Source organism: Pholcus phalangioides, unplaced genomic scaffold (genome assembly GCF_987345545.1).
Source record: "Pholcus phalangioides strain wild (caught in Gottingen) unplaced genomic scaffold, Ppha-v1.0 ptg000018l_1, whole genome shotgun sequence".
NCBI classification, from domain to species: domain Eukaryota; kingdom Metazoa; phylum Arthropoda; class Arachnida; order Araneae; family Pholcidae; genus Pholcus; species Pholcus phalangioides.
Genome location: NW_028301611.1, coordinates 856,981 through 873,996, shown reverse-complemented (window position 1 = coordinate 873,996; position 17,016 = coordinate 856,981). Strand labels below are relative to the sequence as shown.

General features: G+C 37.6%; 1 protein-coding gene and 1 long non-coding RNA gene across 2 annotated transcripts in view; one reads left to right on the top strand and one right to left on the bottom strand.

Annotated features, from left to right (window-relative positions):
* Positions 1–2,899: 2,899 nt before the first annotated feature.
* LOC149071498 (uncharacterized) overlaps positions 2,900–17,016 on the bottom strand; it is a 37,897-nt gene continuing 23,780 nt past the window's right edge. Inside the window, exons 10-12 of the mRNA XM_089247987.1 lie at positions 11,390–11,567; positions 6,453–6,675; positions 2,900–3,281 (exon numbers count right to left, since the gene is read on the bottom strand). Coding sequence (XP_089104113.1) covers positions 3,050–3,281; positions 6,453–6,675; positions 11,390–11,567 — 633 coding nt within the window. The 3' untranslated portion in view covers positions 2,900–3,049. The remainder of the gene's footprint in view (positions 3,282–6,452; positions 6,676–11,389; positions 11,568–17,016) is intronic.
* Positions 13,418–16,833, top strand: LOC149071499 (uncharacterized). The gene is made up of 2 exons (XR_016194571.1): positions 13,418–13,701; positions 14,353–16,833. It is a non-coding gene; the product is annotated as an uncharacterized LOC149071499 (long non-coding RNA).

Genomic DNA, 17,016 nt, shown 5'->3' with positions numbered 1-17,016 from the left:
AATGCGAGCCGACCTCCTCGTTAAAATGTCTCGCCACAGAGAACAATATGCTACAATTGTTGTACAATTATTCAATCATTATACTTCACTCATAGTTGAAAAGATTGATGGCGAGTGGCAGCAATGAACACATGTGGTCATAGTGACGTACTCGCGTCGTCCGGGTTCGAACCCCACCGTCGACGCAGGTGGTCGGCTGAAGTTGGTTTCCTGTGGTTCCCAACTTCCAGGCACAAATGTGAGCCGACCTCTCTATTAAAAAGTCTACAACGGTATAATATGCAATCATTACACTTCATGCATTGTTAGAAAAACTGATGGTAGATGGCAGCACAAAATATAAAAACCATTACACAGAAACAAAGTTCATGGAAGGTTCGCTACACACACACGCACACATTCCGTCCAACATGTGCCAATTCGTTAGAAGTTCCGCAGAGGAATATTGACGAGCTGCATGTCTGGTTTAATAATGGTTGCATGTCTGGTTGCACATATGAAAAAGTCTCTCCAGTAGATAGCAGGCAGACTTTCAACATGACACTTACATAACATTAGGCGTAAAATTCAAGCACATTCACCATATTTACTTCAAAATAAGGAACACAGATGGCAGCACCAGCGCGAACGCAAAACAAGCACTACTCTAATAACAGAAATACGTCAGGGCCATGAATATGCATGCGCTCACACAACATCACGTTCCGACATCTACCGATTCGTTAGAAATTCCTCAGAGGAATGTGTACCAGGTGCATGTAAGGGAACAGCTTCGGTATAGGGGACACGCCAAGTTGGCGACTTTTTTTCCGGCGATAAGTTGCCATCGTTGGCGCGCTCTGGGTTGTTGTTGTTCTGCTGGGTTGTCGTCGTTCCAGAATGTTCGAAGAATTCTGCCAGGCAGTGGCGCTGGTTGTTGTTTTTCCGTGTTCCTAGCGTCCTAGCGCGTCTTTCACACGGGTCTTACTGACATTTTCAAACTGTTCAGGTTTTCTCTTTTTCCATTCTATTCTCTCTCTTTTTTTCTTCCAAACGACGTCACCTTATAGCCGCGGCGTTTTGAAAAACCGTTGGGATCAAAGCCGCTTGTAAGTCTACTCTTAATGCAGCTTTGGTTGGGATAGTTCTTCATCAAGGTTTCTAGAATATATAGTTCTTCATGTTCTCTTCCTTCCGTATATATAATGTAGTGTTTGTGTCGGATTAATTGGAATTATTTTGGATATCTTTTCCCGCAGGTTGTACCTTTAATATTTTCCAATATTTATTCTTTTCTACATGCAGGATGCCCCTGCATTGTTATTATTTTATTTATTTATTTTATTTATAAGAACTCGGATTCCCGGAAAGAGAGTCCGGGTTTCAATTTATAACACATAGAATATATTTATTTATACAACATGCAGGACCGTTGTTTATTTATAAGAACCCGGATTCCCGGAAAGAGAGTCCGGGTTTCAATTTATAACACATAGAATATATTTATTTATGCAACATGCAGGACCGTTGTTTATTTATAAGAACCCGGATTCCCGGAAAGAGAGTCCGGGTTTCAATTTATAACACATAGAATATATTTATTTATACAACATGCAGGACCGTTGTTTATTTATAAGAACCCGGATTCCCGGAAAGAGAGTCCGGGTTTCAATTTATAACACATAGAATATATTTATTTATACAACATGCAGGACCGTTGTTTATTTATAAGAACCCGGATTCCCGGAAAGAGAGTCCGGGTTTCAATTTATAACACATAGAATATATTTATTTATACAACATGCAGGACCGTTGTTTATTTATAAGAACCCGGATTCCCGGAAAGAGAGTCCGGGTTTCAATTTATAACACATAGAATATATTTATTTATACAACATGCAGGACCGTTGTTTATTTATAAGAACCCGGATTCCCGGAAAGAGAGTCCGGGTTTCAATTTATAACACATAGAATATATTTATTTATACAACATGCAGGACCGTTGTTTATTTATAAGAACCCGGATTCCCGGAAAGAGAGTCCGGGTTTTCATTTATAATTATTTTTTTATTATAATTATGCTTGTTGGTTTTAGCATTTTTATGCTCGCTCAATCCAGCTCTTATTTATGTTCCCATTTCTCTTGTGTTTTATGATATTTTTCATATTCTTCTGTATGCTGGCGATTTTTTTTTTCGGCGCTCGTAATGTGCCTAACGGCCTTGGCGACTTTTGATGGGGGTCATCGGACATATTTGGCGCCGAAAAAAAGTCGCCGAAAATCGCCAACCTGTCCCCTATACCGAAGCTGTTCCCTTGTAAGGTTAAGAAGCACATAACACGCATTACACAGAAACAAACTTGAAGTTAGGTTCACAACGCGTACACGCACATTCCGGCGTGTAGAAATTCCGTAGAGGAATGTGTACGAGGTGCATGTATGGTTGAGTAGTAGTGTCATGGCGCCATCTGTTTCGAAAGTTTGAAAAAGTGATTTTACCAACTGTGTGTGCTCAAATAATCAAGTTTCGAATCTGGTAACACACAAATTCCAACCTTGGTAACCTAAGAAAAGGACCGAACATCATCCATTTGCGGCCCATTACACACAATGACTTGTACTTAAACTATAGTTTCCCAAACCTTTATTTCCATTACCTCCTCAAAATTTTGTTCTCAGCTCCCCCGACTCAAGCCAACCCATAGGATTCCATACCAAACCCCCAATAGCTTCAACCGTTCCCTTGGACAACTCCATATCCCCCAACCCCCAGGAGGTGGTATTGCCCACTTTGAGAAACACTGCCTTATACCATTTCTTCCAAGTACACAAAACTTGGTAATCCAAAACTTGGAAAACCAAGTACACAAAAGATGCATATTTAACTTTCTTTAAGAATCGTGAATGTCTCGATATTAATGAAGATTGAATTTATTTCTCATAAAGATTGAAATTTACGGTATTTTTCTAACGCCATCTGATGACGAAATTGAATACAAACAAATTTGCATGATAGTAATACAATGCCACCCCACCCGTGTTCTTATCAAATGTGCATGACTGAACACTTCAGTTTCTAGCTAGAAGGGAAAGAAAATCCAATGCTTTCTGAAGTATTGATGGTTTTTGTTTCTTTGGTCGGGCTGTATTATGTGATTGGCGACGTTTTTCTTCCGCATCTTCTTTAATCATATCAGATGCTTTCTCAGCTATCATTATCGTTGGTATATTTGTGTTCCCTGTTGTAATTTGGGGCATGATCGATGCGTCTACAACTCTTAGGCCTTGCACATGCTTCACTCTGAAACGAGAAAAGAAAATTAGAGATGCTACAATAATTCATCTTAAGTAAATCTATTTGAAGTGTTTGGAGAGAGAGAAGGGGGAAAACCATATTTGGACATTGAACGAAGAGAGAGAGAGAGAGAGAGAGTGAGAAGAAACTGTTATATATACTCCTTGTTTGAGCTAGTAAACTTTGAAACACTTGAAATAGTTTTCATAGGATTCTAGCTGATTTTTTTGAGTTCGATTGATCATTGATCATCTTTGGAGCACCACTGTCATTTTCTGCACACGAGGGTTAATTAGACCGGGACCTACAATTTATTGCCGATTCCGAACGGCAGGCTTGTTTTTTATACTCGTCGAGAGGTTGGTGCGCTAACCTCTCGATGGGTGACTCCCTGTGGTAGCAATTTTTTCTGCGGTCATGTCGCCGTTCTGAGTTCAAGAGATTAGAAATACATAATCTCAAAACTAACAAGTAACAGGGTCCCAAAATAAGGTCGTATTTCGAAAAATTAAAAAAAAAATTCAGAGATTTTACTCATTTAAATGTACACAGAAATATAAAAAAAAAATCCGGTGGAGTCATTATGGAGTCACTCAGAAAAAAATTGTAAACATTTTGAATGCCAATATAGTGGCCTCCTTCAGTGCCTCCGCACGGCTTGCCATTAACGTCTGGGCTCATACCTAGCAAGTTTGCCACATTTTGAAACACAGCATCGTATTTCGTTTCTTCTTATTTTGGCGTAGAATCTTCCTGATTGGTTCACAAATACCGCGTGGTGATTGGATGTTGGGCATAGAAAACGCCAATTCTGAGCCCGATCATTTCTTTTTCGCACAACGATGATATTAGGCACGAGCAGGGAATTTTTTCCCAGCATATTCTGAGGGAAAATGGACTATTTACTGACGTCACAAGTAACGGGTGGAGGCCTCACCGATCTGTCTCAACGAAGAGATATAAGCAGTCAATAGTGGCCCAAGCCGATCTCCCCTTTAAAAATTCTCGCCACAGAGAGCAACAGGTCTACAACGGTAAAATCTTCAAACATTACACTTCACTCATAGTTCGAAAAATATGTGGTAGATTGCAGCACTATAACAGTCATTACACAGAAACAAGATTCACGTTTAGGTTCACAACACAGACACGCACATGTACTAATTCGTTAGAAGTTCCGCAGAGGAATATGGACGAGGTACATGTGTGGTTTAGTAGTAGTAGTAGTCAATAGTGGCCAGAAATGACTAAAAATACAGCAACCCTACACTGTTAGATTGACGTAATTCAAACAACGCATGGTCAAGTACAGCACAGAGAAAAAAAGAGGAGGGGGAAGGTATAATTTATGGATATCGCACAAGAAGCTGGAGAGAAACGATGAGTAGCCAACTGTTATCATGTTCAATAATTTCTAGTGGCTTTGATAGTTGCATTCCTCCGCTAATTTGTTTTTGTTCTTATTTGTTTCTGGGTAAGATGAATGCACTTAATTTTTTCATAATTTTTTGAGGGGGGGGGGGGACACCTTGGTGAAGACAAAAAAGGCAACCTTCATTGTGATTCAAACTACAGTAAGAAAAAGGAATTCGGATTGAAAAATCAAAGGCGAAAGAAAGAAAAGAAATGCAAACAAAACACTTGAACAAAGTAGGGAAATCACAGCCTCCACACGCTCTACAACATACAAGGAATTGTTGCCATCCACTAGAGAAATTCAAAATATAAAATGGGAAAAGTATATGATCCCACATAATGTGTAAAGGTGATTCCGAGTATTTATCTTCAAACTAGATACAGTAACGAACGTTTAAGAGCTCTTTGCACATATGCAAAGCAATGTATTTATGGGTAAAAAGGCATTTGCTTTATTTCTTTGTACTTGTTTCAAAAATTACAAATTTTCGAGTTACGAAGTTGTGGCATTAACCCCACGCATTTATTACATACGTGCATAATAATAAACGTAATGGAAAAATAAAAGATAAATTAGAAATACCATAATCCGAAAAGTGTAGATCAGCGGTTAACAAATACTTTTAGTCCTCGAAAAGCTTGATGTCTGCCATGGGCCCCCATTCATAGCGGCAGAAACTACAGTCATCTAACAGAAAGAATGTTCTCGAAAAATGGAGGACACTCTATCCAGTTCTAGTAAACGGTGGTCGGCTGAAGTTTTCTGCGGTTCCCAACTTCGAGGCGCGAATGCGAGCCGATCTCCCCGTTAAAATGCCTCGCCACAGAGAGCAACAGTCCTAAAAAAGTACAATTGTTCAATCATTACACTTCACTCATATTTCGAAAAGCAGCGTGGTAGCAAAAAATTACACAGAAACAAACTTTACGTTAGGTTCGCAACATATACACGCACATTCTAGCTTGTCAGAATTTCGATATCTGTGCAAATGAAAAAACAAAAACATGCTACCTTATACAATGTAGAGAATTTTTTACCGTGGGAAAAAAAACTCTTGTACATAGGAACATTTCCAGTCATTTAATTCATTGAAATTTTCTAGAATTTGCAAGATAGGGTCTTAGAAAATCTCCTTGGCCCGGGGCCGCACGAGTCTCTTAAGACGGCCCCTGCCCACGCTTTTCTGCTTTCATTAACGCCTACTGTGCATTTCAAGCAGGTACGAAAGTCTCCTACCATTAGGAACGCCTCGTACGCATTTCAAGGCGTTCAAGGCGCACGATGACCCGGTCGCTCTGGACAATTTCTGTTCCAACGACGACAATCCTATGAAAGGCAAGATCGACGATGAAGAGGAAGAAGGCTGACAACAAGCCTTTACAAAGGACTGTCTTCTCCATCTCATTTTCTTTTAAAATTATTGGTTGCTATGGTTACTTAAGTTTATTCTTTTTGATTATTTTGTTCTATTGGGCAGTTTTGATCTGCGTATTCATTATGTTCGGTCAGGATATTCCTTTCGTCCTTGTATTTTGCTCAGCTTAGTAAAATAACTCGCCGTGTTTGATCCGTTTGTCTGTAATAAACGTGACAATATTACTATTACTACTACTGCGGTTTACCAACGCTGCAGCTGTGCTTTTGCGTGTTAATTAAGGCATCCCCCAATCGGGAACCGCTGTTTTGTCTGATATTTTAATTATTATGACATTTTACAAGAGTAGTTCATTTTGAGCAACTCACGTAATGTTATTTATTACCTTAGTCTCGAATCCACAACTGTAGTATTATCATCGATTCTGCCCATCTTGCAGGTTCCCACAGGGTGCCATATGGTATGGCTCAATGTTCCTATGAAGCAACCGATATATTCGTCACTTTCGATATCGTATTCTTCGCAGTTCGGAACTTTATTCTGCCATGCCTTCACGCCAATTTTTCGCATCGCTTGAGTTTTGGCGACTTCATTGCATTTTTTTAAACCTTAGAGAGATGATAATAATAATAATAATAATAAAATCAAGTATAAAGTATTTCATGCAATAACAACTAACGTAATTGTCCATAATATAGCCGCAGCTAAGGTACCTTTGAAAGTTACTTCTCAGCTATTGTGGGCTAATTCAGTCTCGTTGCCTTTCGGAGAAGTGTTTTCCTATAACTTTAAGGGATTTTAATCAATTCTTTTATATATACAGGGTGATTATAAAAAAACTATCCCGACATATGGGCCCCTAACTATCATACCATTCACAGAAACTGAATGAAATTTTGGCATAATGTATTTTGAGGTATGCGCTCAAGAATGATATGGAAAGCAACAGTGTCACTCTAACAGTTACGGTTACAGTGAGAAAATTTCGAAAATATCAAATGGCAACACCAAGTTTTTTGTATTGGAATGTGATCTCCAATGTGAAAAACCCTAAATAGCGTTCGAACGGCAACTGTAGCATGAAAATCACCGGCGGTAGATAGGCTAAAAGTGAGGACAACCAATAAGGACAGAGAAGCAGCATAAAATAAAGCATTTTATTGTGTTTTCCACATGACCTTGTGGATCAGGCTGGGATCTCAGCCGAAGAAACGGTGTGACGAATGAAACGAACATTAATGCTCTGGTGCACGGCAAAGTCCTTTTTACTTTTTCCTTGCCTAGCTCCGGGGATTTTCGTGCTACAGTTGCCATTCCAACGCTATTTAGTGTTTTTCACAATGGAGATCACATTCCAATACAAAAAACTTGGTGTTGCCATTTGATATTTTCGAAATTTTCTCACTGTAACCGTAACTGTTAGAGTGACACTGTTGCTTTCCATATCATTCTTGAGCGCATACCTCAAAATACATTATGCCAAAATTTCATTCAGTTTCTGTGAATGGTATGATAGTTAGGGGCCCATATGTCGGGATAGTTTTTTTATAATCACCCCGTATATACAGGGTGGTAACTATCGACCGCCCAATAATTACACACGTGATTCCTTGTGAAAAACTAATATTGAAAAGTGTTTTCCGTTTTTCGATCGGACGAATATTAAGTGAGTTATAAGCTTTTAAAATTTTGTGACGTGTCATTTTTCTAACGTTCTGTTATATGCCAAACACCGACCCAAAGTGCATTTCTCCGCTAGCAGCGGGTTGTCACTTCTTAAAAATGAACTGAAATATTCAATCCCATTAGAAGCCAAGTTCGGCTTTCTTCCTTCACGATTGGCGCTTTTACTCTCAATGCAGTGTGATAGTATAACCTTGTTGTTACGTGTAATTACGTATTAGTTACATCCACTACATTGGCAAATTTATCACCAGACTTTTGAAGAGTTAGCCAAATGAGATCTACTTGCAATTTTTTTTTAACCAAATCAATACTTTTTTGCCAAAATGTGGTAATTTGTTCTCTTTCACTATCAAGTCAAAATTTTTTGGGGAAGGTGCATACAGTGCGTTCTGTTTACTACGCGATCGTTTTTATACGCTGTCGTTTTAATCATATTGCTTATTGATCAATGAAACAGGACAATATTTTTTGAGGTATTTTAAAATCTCATCGAAATCGAAACACACACACAGTCATGTGTAATAAACTTCAAAGAAGATTGCAAAAGTGGTAACTTGACGAAGGTGACTTGTGAAAACACCAAAATAATAACAACGCTTCGATCAGAAACTTTCAATCAAACTAGTCATTTTATGAATTGGCACATTCAAAATAATTAGTGGTTTCTCTCTCTCTCTCGGATATTTTCTATTGGTTATATTCATCATTTTCATACCGATTTCTGCATGTTGCAATGACGATTTTTCATTTCCTTTTGACTGCAATTGATTTTTTATCGCGATGAAATATTAATAAATTTTTACTTTATCTTTTCACAAGAAAGATTTGGACTACTTTGAAATTTTTATTCCAGCCTACATGATTCGCGCAGAAAATGAAGGTTTATTCAGGGGCGTATTTATTCGATTGGACTTCGATTTTTGTAGCGCAAGAACCAATTAGGTGAAACTGCGCCAAAACAAATGACCAATTGAAAATAACTGTGCTTGTTATGTTAGGAAAGAGGCAATTGCCCTGGAATCCCGCTTAACAGAGACGGACTTTAGGATTTTGCCGCCCCGTTGTTCTTATATGTGTATTTAGTTTCTTAATTTTTTCCCGAAAAATCATGCTCTTACCCCTCCTCCCCCCCCCCCACTTCTCAATTTTCGAAATTTGAGAATTTTTTTATCACCATGTGTTTACTGTCTGTTGCTCCAAATATGGTTTTGAGTAGAGCCTACTGTTTCATACGCACATTCATAACATAAATGAGATCCCGTAAAAATTTTAAACTGTGATTGTTAAACTGTAATCGTGACAATTTGTAATAACTGTGATCGATTTCATTCATTATGTTTGTTGTGTTACTCAGTTAATTGTGTTGCAGAATTTCAATCAAAAGCTGTGATGCAACATGTGAATATTCCAGAACTTCTGAATTGGAACTGGAAAAAAGAAAAAAAATCCTCAAAATTGTTGGAGACGATTTAAGGGGTGTCATGACCCCTGAAGTCGAATTTTTAAACATGACTTTAAAAAATATTTCATTCAATCGTGAAAATCAGATGCAAAAAATTTCTTGTCAAACGGGTTAATTTTTTTTTTCAAAATAAATTCAAAAATTGATGAATTATAGTGTAAATGTGAACAAGAAAAAACGCTTTGAATGCGATTTTCACAAGTTGCAGTTTTTGAGCTCATATCCGTTTAAGATTTGAAAGAAACCTACTACACCAAAAATTATGAAAATTTGCAGAAATATATACAGTCAAACCTCGATAATGAGTCACTCTTGGGAGAGCAAAAATATGACTTGATAAGCGGAGTGACTCGTTAAACGGAGTAAGCCATAGCTGTACCAGTTCCTGCCTGAGGATAATTGGGACTTCCAAAGAGTGATCCGGTAAGCGGAGTGACGTGTTAACCGGGTGACGCACTAACGAGGTTTGACTGTATATGACATTTTTTAGTGAGATGAATATAGAACTTCGATGTTTGATCATCCTTTAGAATTTTACGAATTTTAAAGTTAATTTTAAATATGAGAAAATACAGTCAAACCTCGTTAATGAGTCACTCTTGGGAGAGCAAAAATATGACTTAGTAAGCGGAAGTAAGCCATAGCTGTACCAATTCCAATTGGGAGTTCCAAAAAGTGACCCGGTAAGCGGAGTGACGTGTTAACCGGGTGACGCACTAACGAGGTTTGACTGTATTCAATATTTGTTTCAAAAAATACTAGAGGGTTAACTTCAAAATCCGAGATTCATTTTACTAAACATGGCGAGTAACACATTTGAGCAAACTTTCAGAATTTTCGGGGTGGCAGTAGCTTTTTTTAATCTTATGGAAGAACTCAAAAACATCTGCAACCTTATAAAATCCTACTATATATAATTAACACCCACTTAAAAATTTGAAAAGTGTGCACACAACAACAACAACAAAAGATGGAAAAGAAACTGGTTTACTTTCCCGATTGCATAGGGTTATATGATTGTGCAGTTAAAAAAAACCCGCCAAGTTATACATTTGGTGTACGTTTGGTGAATTTGGCCGGATTTTTAAGTGACGTCATCAATTTTTAAAGCGTTATAACTCATTAATTACGGGTCAGATCAAAAAACGGAAAACACTTTTCCATATTAGTTTTTCACAAGGAATCACGTGTGCAATTATTGGGCGGTCGATAGTTACCACTCTGTATATATATATACTATATATCAACAGAATTTTTGTGAGAAATGAAAATTAAGTGCCAAAGTGTGAATAGAAAAATTTAAATAATCCTTAACGAGAGGGGATTTTTCACATAGGAAACCAAAGTTCGTGCACCCACCTGCTAAAGCAGCTAGTTGTGCAGTTTCACATCACTCGAATGACCTGCGGCACATTGGGGTCATTCAAGTATTACGTCAGCATCGGGGGGGGGGGTTCGGATTTGCTGACTTTTGATGACAAGGGGGGAGAGGAGGTTTGAAGGTTGCTTACGTCATCAACCACGCTTTTTTTTGGAGATATGAAATATTCTAAGCTGCTGACGAAATTTTGCTGACGGACGGACGGACGGGGGGGGGGGGGGTCAAAAATGGCTGAAAATATGCTTACGTAATACTTGAATGTCCCCATTTTCAGATTACTCAAGTGATCTGCGACACATTTCCAGAGAGCTAAGTGGCTGGTGGTGCGCTTCCGCATCACTCAAGTGATACGCTGCACAGTTTCAGATAATGCAAGTGATCCACGGCACGTTTCCAGATCAATCAAATGAACCGTAGCACATTTACAGATCGCTTAAGTGGCCCGCGATGCGGTTTTCAAACCTGTGAAGGTGGACCCACACTCTCCTAAAGATTGAGCATCCTTGCTCAAAGCTCAAAAAACGGGGAGTGACACGTTGAGTGACAAACATGGCAACTAAAAAAAAAAACGGTATTGGCGCCGAAAATTTTCCGATTTTTTTTGTTGCCAGAGGACTCACAAAATTTTCAGAATTGGGGGGGGGGGGGGGGAGGGAGAGACTGTGGCTCCTAAATTTTCTTCTGATTCATCAAATCCCTCCTCTAAAATACGGCATAGGAAATAAAGTTAAAAGCAACATCTGCTGATAAGAGTAAAGCTATTTATACATTACAATTTTTCTGTTAATTTTACCTTGTAGCATGTCGTCAAAGTCCTCTGGATCGGCCAAGTAGTTTGGATCTATCAGCGGAGGATCATAAGGATCGGCCGATTGGAGAGTTACTGTCCCACGGCTCCTTGGTTTCATGGGTTCTGTGAAGCACGACATTCCCGGTTTTTCTTTGTGGGGCTTGAAATACGATTCATATACCTGTTATAGAAATAACATTGATAATTTAAGGTGGTTACTTTGATTGGCAAGAGGACATTTCTTCAAGTTTGCAGACGTACAGCATTTAAAAATTCGAGCATGACACAACGAACAAAATTTAACTTGCCGAGTTGTCTGCTTCCGAATCCGGAAGACAGATGGTAGCACTACTTGAACACATAACAAGCATTCCCGAGAAATAAAGTTCACGTTAGGTTCACAAGAATGGCCCTCACATCCCTGAGCAAAGCCGACCCAGGATGGGGAAAAGCGTGCTCATCCCCTACAGATGTCCAGAGCACGGGTTTCCAACTGCTGTTCCGCGGAACCCTGGGGTTCCATGACAGTTTTTTTTTTTTGGGGGGGGGGGGGTTCCGCATGATCAAACGCCTCGGAACTCTTAAAAATCACGGATTCTGGGGACAGTTTTCGGAGAAAAGAAACTTCCTTGTTAGTGATACTCGTAAAGCTGTTCTTTGTTTTGAATTTTAACGAGATAGTGTCGTTTAGAAAAAAATCCCAGACCACATGGAGAACTAACCTAGAGAACGCGCAAGCATCTGAGTCACCAAAACAGTGCGCAAGTTTGCAAGTGACTAAAAGAATGATCTTGTGAGCGAGGGACGAAAACAGCATTCTAGAGAGTGTGAAATGAAAGCATGACCACAAAAGTGTGACTTAGATACAGAGGAATATTTACGTTCCTTCTTCAATTCAGAAATAAACAAAATGAGCGACACAGCACTCAGTGCCTAATAATTAATAATACCCTCCGTTGAAAAGCACTGGAGATGTGGTTCTGTTTTGGTTGGAAAATAATTGTTGTTCATTGTTGGTGTGCAGTGGCGACATCCCTTGTAAACATATTGTTCCGGATAATTCCTCACAAGTCCTTGAAATAAGCAGATGAACAATTTGCAGGACGTCACAGATTTATTTTACAGCTATTTATACGAGAAATAGAGTTCTCACATCAGCGTAAACTCCAATAACTGACTTATTCCTCGTATCGTTTCTGTGGTGGTCGCTGTGGTGATATTAATAATAACTGAATTACGCACTCTAACGGTAACATGTGCGACTCGTAAACGTTCCTCTGGGAAATTTCTAAAGATTTTCGCATGCCGTGAAGGCCTGGTGTGTATGAGTGGTCATAACGTATTTATGTTGTCAGAATCATGCGTGTAACGTGTTGTAGTGGTGGTGGTGTCATCCGACTTCCATATTTTGACGTGGAAAATGAAATATGCCTGAATTTCCGTGTTGAACTTCTGTCTATGCTTACTACTTCTACTACTTACTTAATGGTACGAGTACCTCGTAGACATTCCTCTACGGGATTTCTAACGAATCGACACATGGCGGAATGTGTGTTCTGAGCGTATGTGTGGTGGTACTGTAGTGGTGAGTTGGTAAGATACGCAGTTAGAGAAAATGGGAAAAAGAGTTCAGGGTACATGGGTTCAAACCCACCCACCTCCACAGTTACATTTTTAGCCGCTGTGGTGGTCGAGTGGTTATAATACCGGACTCGTGATGCGAGGATCCGGGTTCGAACCCCACAGTGGTGGTCGGCTGAAGTTGGTTTTCTGTGGTTCCCAACTTCAAGGCGCAAAGCGAGCCGATCTCCCCGTTAAAAAGTCTCGCCACAGAGAGCAACAGTCCTACAACGATAAATCATCCAATCATAACACTTCACTCATAGTTAGTAAAACTGGGGGCAGATGACAGCACTACACATAACAAGCATTACACAGAAACAAAACTTTACGTCAGGTTGCACTACACGTACACGCACATTCCCGCATGTGCCGATTCGTTGGGGGGTTCCGGGCAATACCTTCTAGAGAGAAGGCCTTCGCCCGAGATATTTTCGATGCTGTGACGTCACCACACTCCGGCTTAAACGAGAAAGAGAATTTCTTCTTCTCGGCATTCTCCCCCGATCCACGCTCTGCTTCTCCCAAGAAATCGCCATTAACGAAGGCACGTGGTCGTCGATTAGATATTTTTTTATAGAAATATGTCTGACCCAAAAGTATCTGTATTTTATTTTCCGAAATGTGAAGATCTGAAGAAGAAGTGGTTGAATTCCATCCAAAGAAAGGACTTCGTACCGAATGATCGCAATAGTGTAAGTGCTCATTTCGTAAACATTATATTGTTTTATTCTTTAAGAAAAATTAAAGAAAAAAACAACGGAATGCAAAAAAATCAACTCCGATATTAAGAAGAGATGGGACAAATAGTGATTCGGCGGAATAACCGAGTACCAAATATTCAGATAATGTTTTGGCCAGATAGCAAATATTTCGTGGCCGAATATTAATTTCCTTAAAATTCATCACAATTGTAAATGAAATTAGTGTTTTTAATTAAGAAATGAAATTATTGGTAATTTTAAATATTGAATTTTAAGTATGGAATTTTTTTATTTCAATAGATATTGTAAAACTGGTAATTGGGAGATATTGCCGTGATACTGACAAAATTTGACAATGATACATCATAGTACATTAATATTACCAAATGATTTTTGTTTTTAATTAATTACAATTTCATATCCAATCAAGGAAATGTAAATCATTATTTACTCCTAACTAGTAATGCACCATATAATTTATGAACTAGTATTTAACTAGTTATAATAATAGTATATTATATATAATTTAGCAGCAGATTATTTGTCCCATCTCTTATGGAGAACAAGTAATGGTCAGAGACTAAATTAATTTCATGTTATTACCAATAGCCATCAGTCTGATTATGCTTATTTTATGTCTAGGTATGTGAACTGCATTTTCTGGCCATGGATTTGTTAACAGAATCTTCAGCTTTTGACAGAAACAGTGGTAATACTTTAACAGCTCCGTTGATAATTAAGAGAAGAAAGAACGCTGTGCCGTGACTCTTCGAAGGATATCCATCAACTTCTATGACACTTCCTATTAAAGGAAGGTTATCTCCAAACTACAAAAAACACTGAAAGAATGAACGCTTAAAAACGGCCCTTGAGGAAAGTGTGACTGATGCAGCAACATTTTCTCAGCAGAGACAAATCAGCAGTATGGAAGATCTACAGTGATGTGTTGAAACATTTGGTCTTGACAATTTTTATGAAGTGTCGAATCAGTGAAAAATTTTGTGTTTATCATTTGGATATACAACCATACCCACAGATTTCGCATTCAGTGGTTGTAAGTAATCTTAATGTTTCTGTTTATCTAAAAAGTATTGCATTGAAAAGAATTACAAAATTTACCCTCCCATATAAGTTCACAAATTTCAATGACTTAATTGATATATTAGACACACTTAAAAGTATGAATCCTATGTGTGAGGAAAAAATTCCTCTAAAATAGATTTCTTCAATGATGCTCTGTCTTCTTTGAAGACTGGTGAAAATGAATTACTGATAAATTTTATAGAGGAACAAATTAAGATTAGTCGTTGTGCAAAAAACAACTTTAAATACTCTAATGACATCATATATTTGCTACTCTGTTACATTCAATTTCGCCACAAGTGTACAAATTTATAAGATCTAGCAATAAAATGATACTGCCTCATCCATCAACTTTGAGGAAAATTAGTCAGCGACTACCAGTTTCACCAACCGAGGAGGTGAGTCAAAATTTCTTGATGTACATAAAAGTCAGAGCAAAATATATTTCTGATGCAGATAAAGTTATTTTTCTTGTTGACGAAATTTACATAAAACCTTATTTTGATTATAAGGGAGGTTCTGTTGTTGGCATGGCCTTCAACACAGAAGAAGCTGCGAAGAGTGCTTTTGTGTTTATAGTTTCCAGCCTAATGTCCCCTTTTAAAGAAGTTGTGCATATTTTACCTGTGTTCAAGATAAATCACGTATTGTTACGTAATGTTATCTTAAGTTATTTTAGGTTTAGAAAATATTGGTTTCACAGTTATTGGTGTTGTCACTGATAACAATGCTATCAATAGAAAAGCAATGAGCTTGTTCACAAAGCCACATAAGAATTTATATATGTATCCCCAGCCTCGGTGTCCATCGAGACCACTATTTTTTGTTATAGTGTGTATTTGTTAAAAAATATCAGAAATAACTGGTTGAATCAAAGAAATGATGGCAAGTGTTATTTTTACCTGAACTTTGATGTTTCAGTTGACAATTTTTGTACAGCATCTTTTGCATCAGTGAAACAACTGTATGACAGACTCTGCAAATGTTGTCTCATATGCAAGAGGGCTAACATGAAAATCTCAGACCTTTTAATTTAGAGAGACAAACATCAAACTTGTACTCAGTCTTCAATTAGTTTGTTTGCGAGGCTTTAAATATATTGGGTCCAGACAGAAATATCCCTCATTTTACTGATACTGCTGAATTTATCAAAGTAATCACAGTAATCAGATAATCATAGTAATAATCATATCATATATAGTAATAAATGATATATAATAATCAGAGTAAGCATAGAGAAGTTCTTGTAAACACAGCTTTTACCACCTTGGAAGAGTTTGAAATTTTAGGAAATGTATATGAATGTTGTAGTTGTCACAGGGAAGCTGATATTGCTCAAAAATTTTTTATGGATTTCATCTAATATTTTACTCAAAAATCTGTGTATGAATAAAAATGATTTGGTGACAAAGAAAAAAGGGAAAATTAGGAATGAAAAATGTGCAAAGAGGAAACTTGATTGTTTTGATCAAGTTCGGTAAATGTATAAGTAATGGGCCACTTAACATTTAATTAATTAGCTCCGAAACTTGAAATAATATTTACTCAATTACTTTTCAATATCAGTCAAACATCATTATCAGCTCAAAATTTCAAATTCACCTTTAAATTCATTTTTTATTTTTAAATCTTTGAAATAAGTGTCTCATTACTGGTACATTTTACACCTCCCTTTTTTTTTTTTAAAAAAGTTATACATAAATGATGGTGGTTATGATTTTAGTCGTTCACAGAAAATTGCCATCAAGTTCTGAATATATATATATTGCTCACATGCTTTCATGAAAAAACTTAGATACTCTTTCCACTCTGAGCATTTAAGTACTGAAAAAGAAATGTGTTTATGTGTGATGGTTATGTGTTATGTGTGAAGATGGAAGTTTCATAATCATACGAAATTTGGTTAAAGGGGTTTGTCGTGTCAACTCCTGTAGTTGTTAGTTATGTTCTATATAATGACGTTGTGACTGAGAAACTGAAAAATGATGTTGAATTCATGTTTAATGCAAATGTTCAATTAAAGATTGTTTTTCAATTCTAGCAAGTTTTATTTCTTGTGTAATTCCATGTGTGTAGTGAAAAACATTGGATAGAATTTTTTCTCCCCAGCCTAAATAAAATATGAACCTGATGATATTTATAATCTTGAACATAGATCACACTTTGCTTCATAACAAACCTCAAAATTAATCTACGTATTCTTGGTTTGTTTTTTTTCTGGCT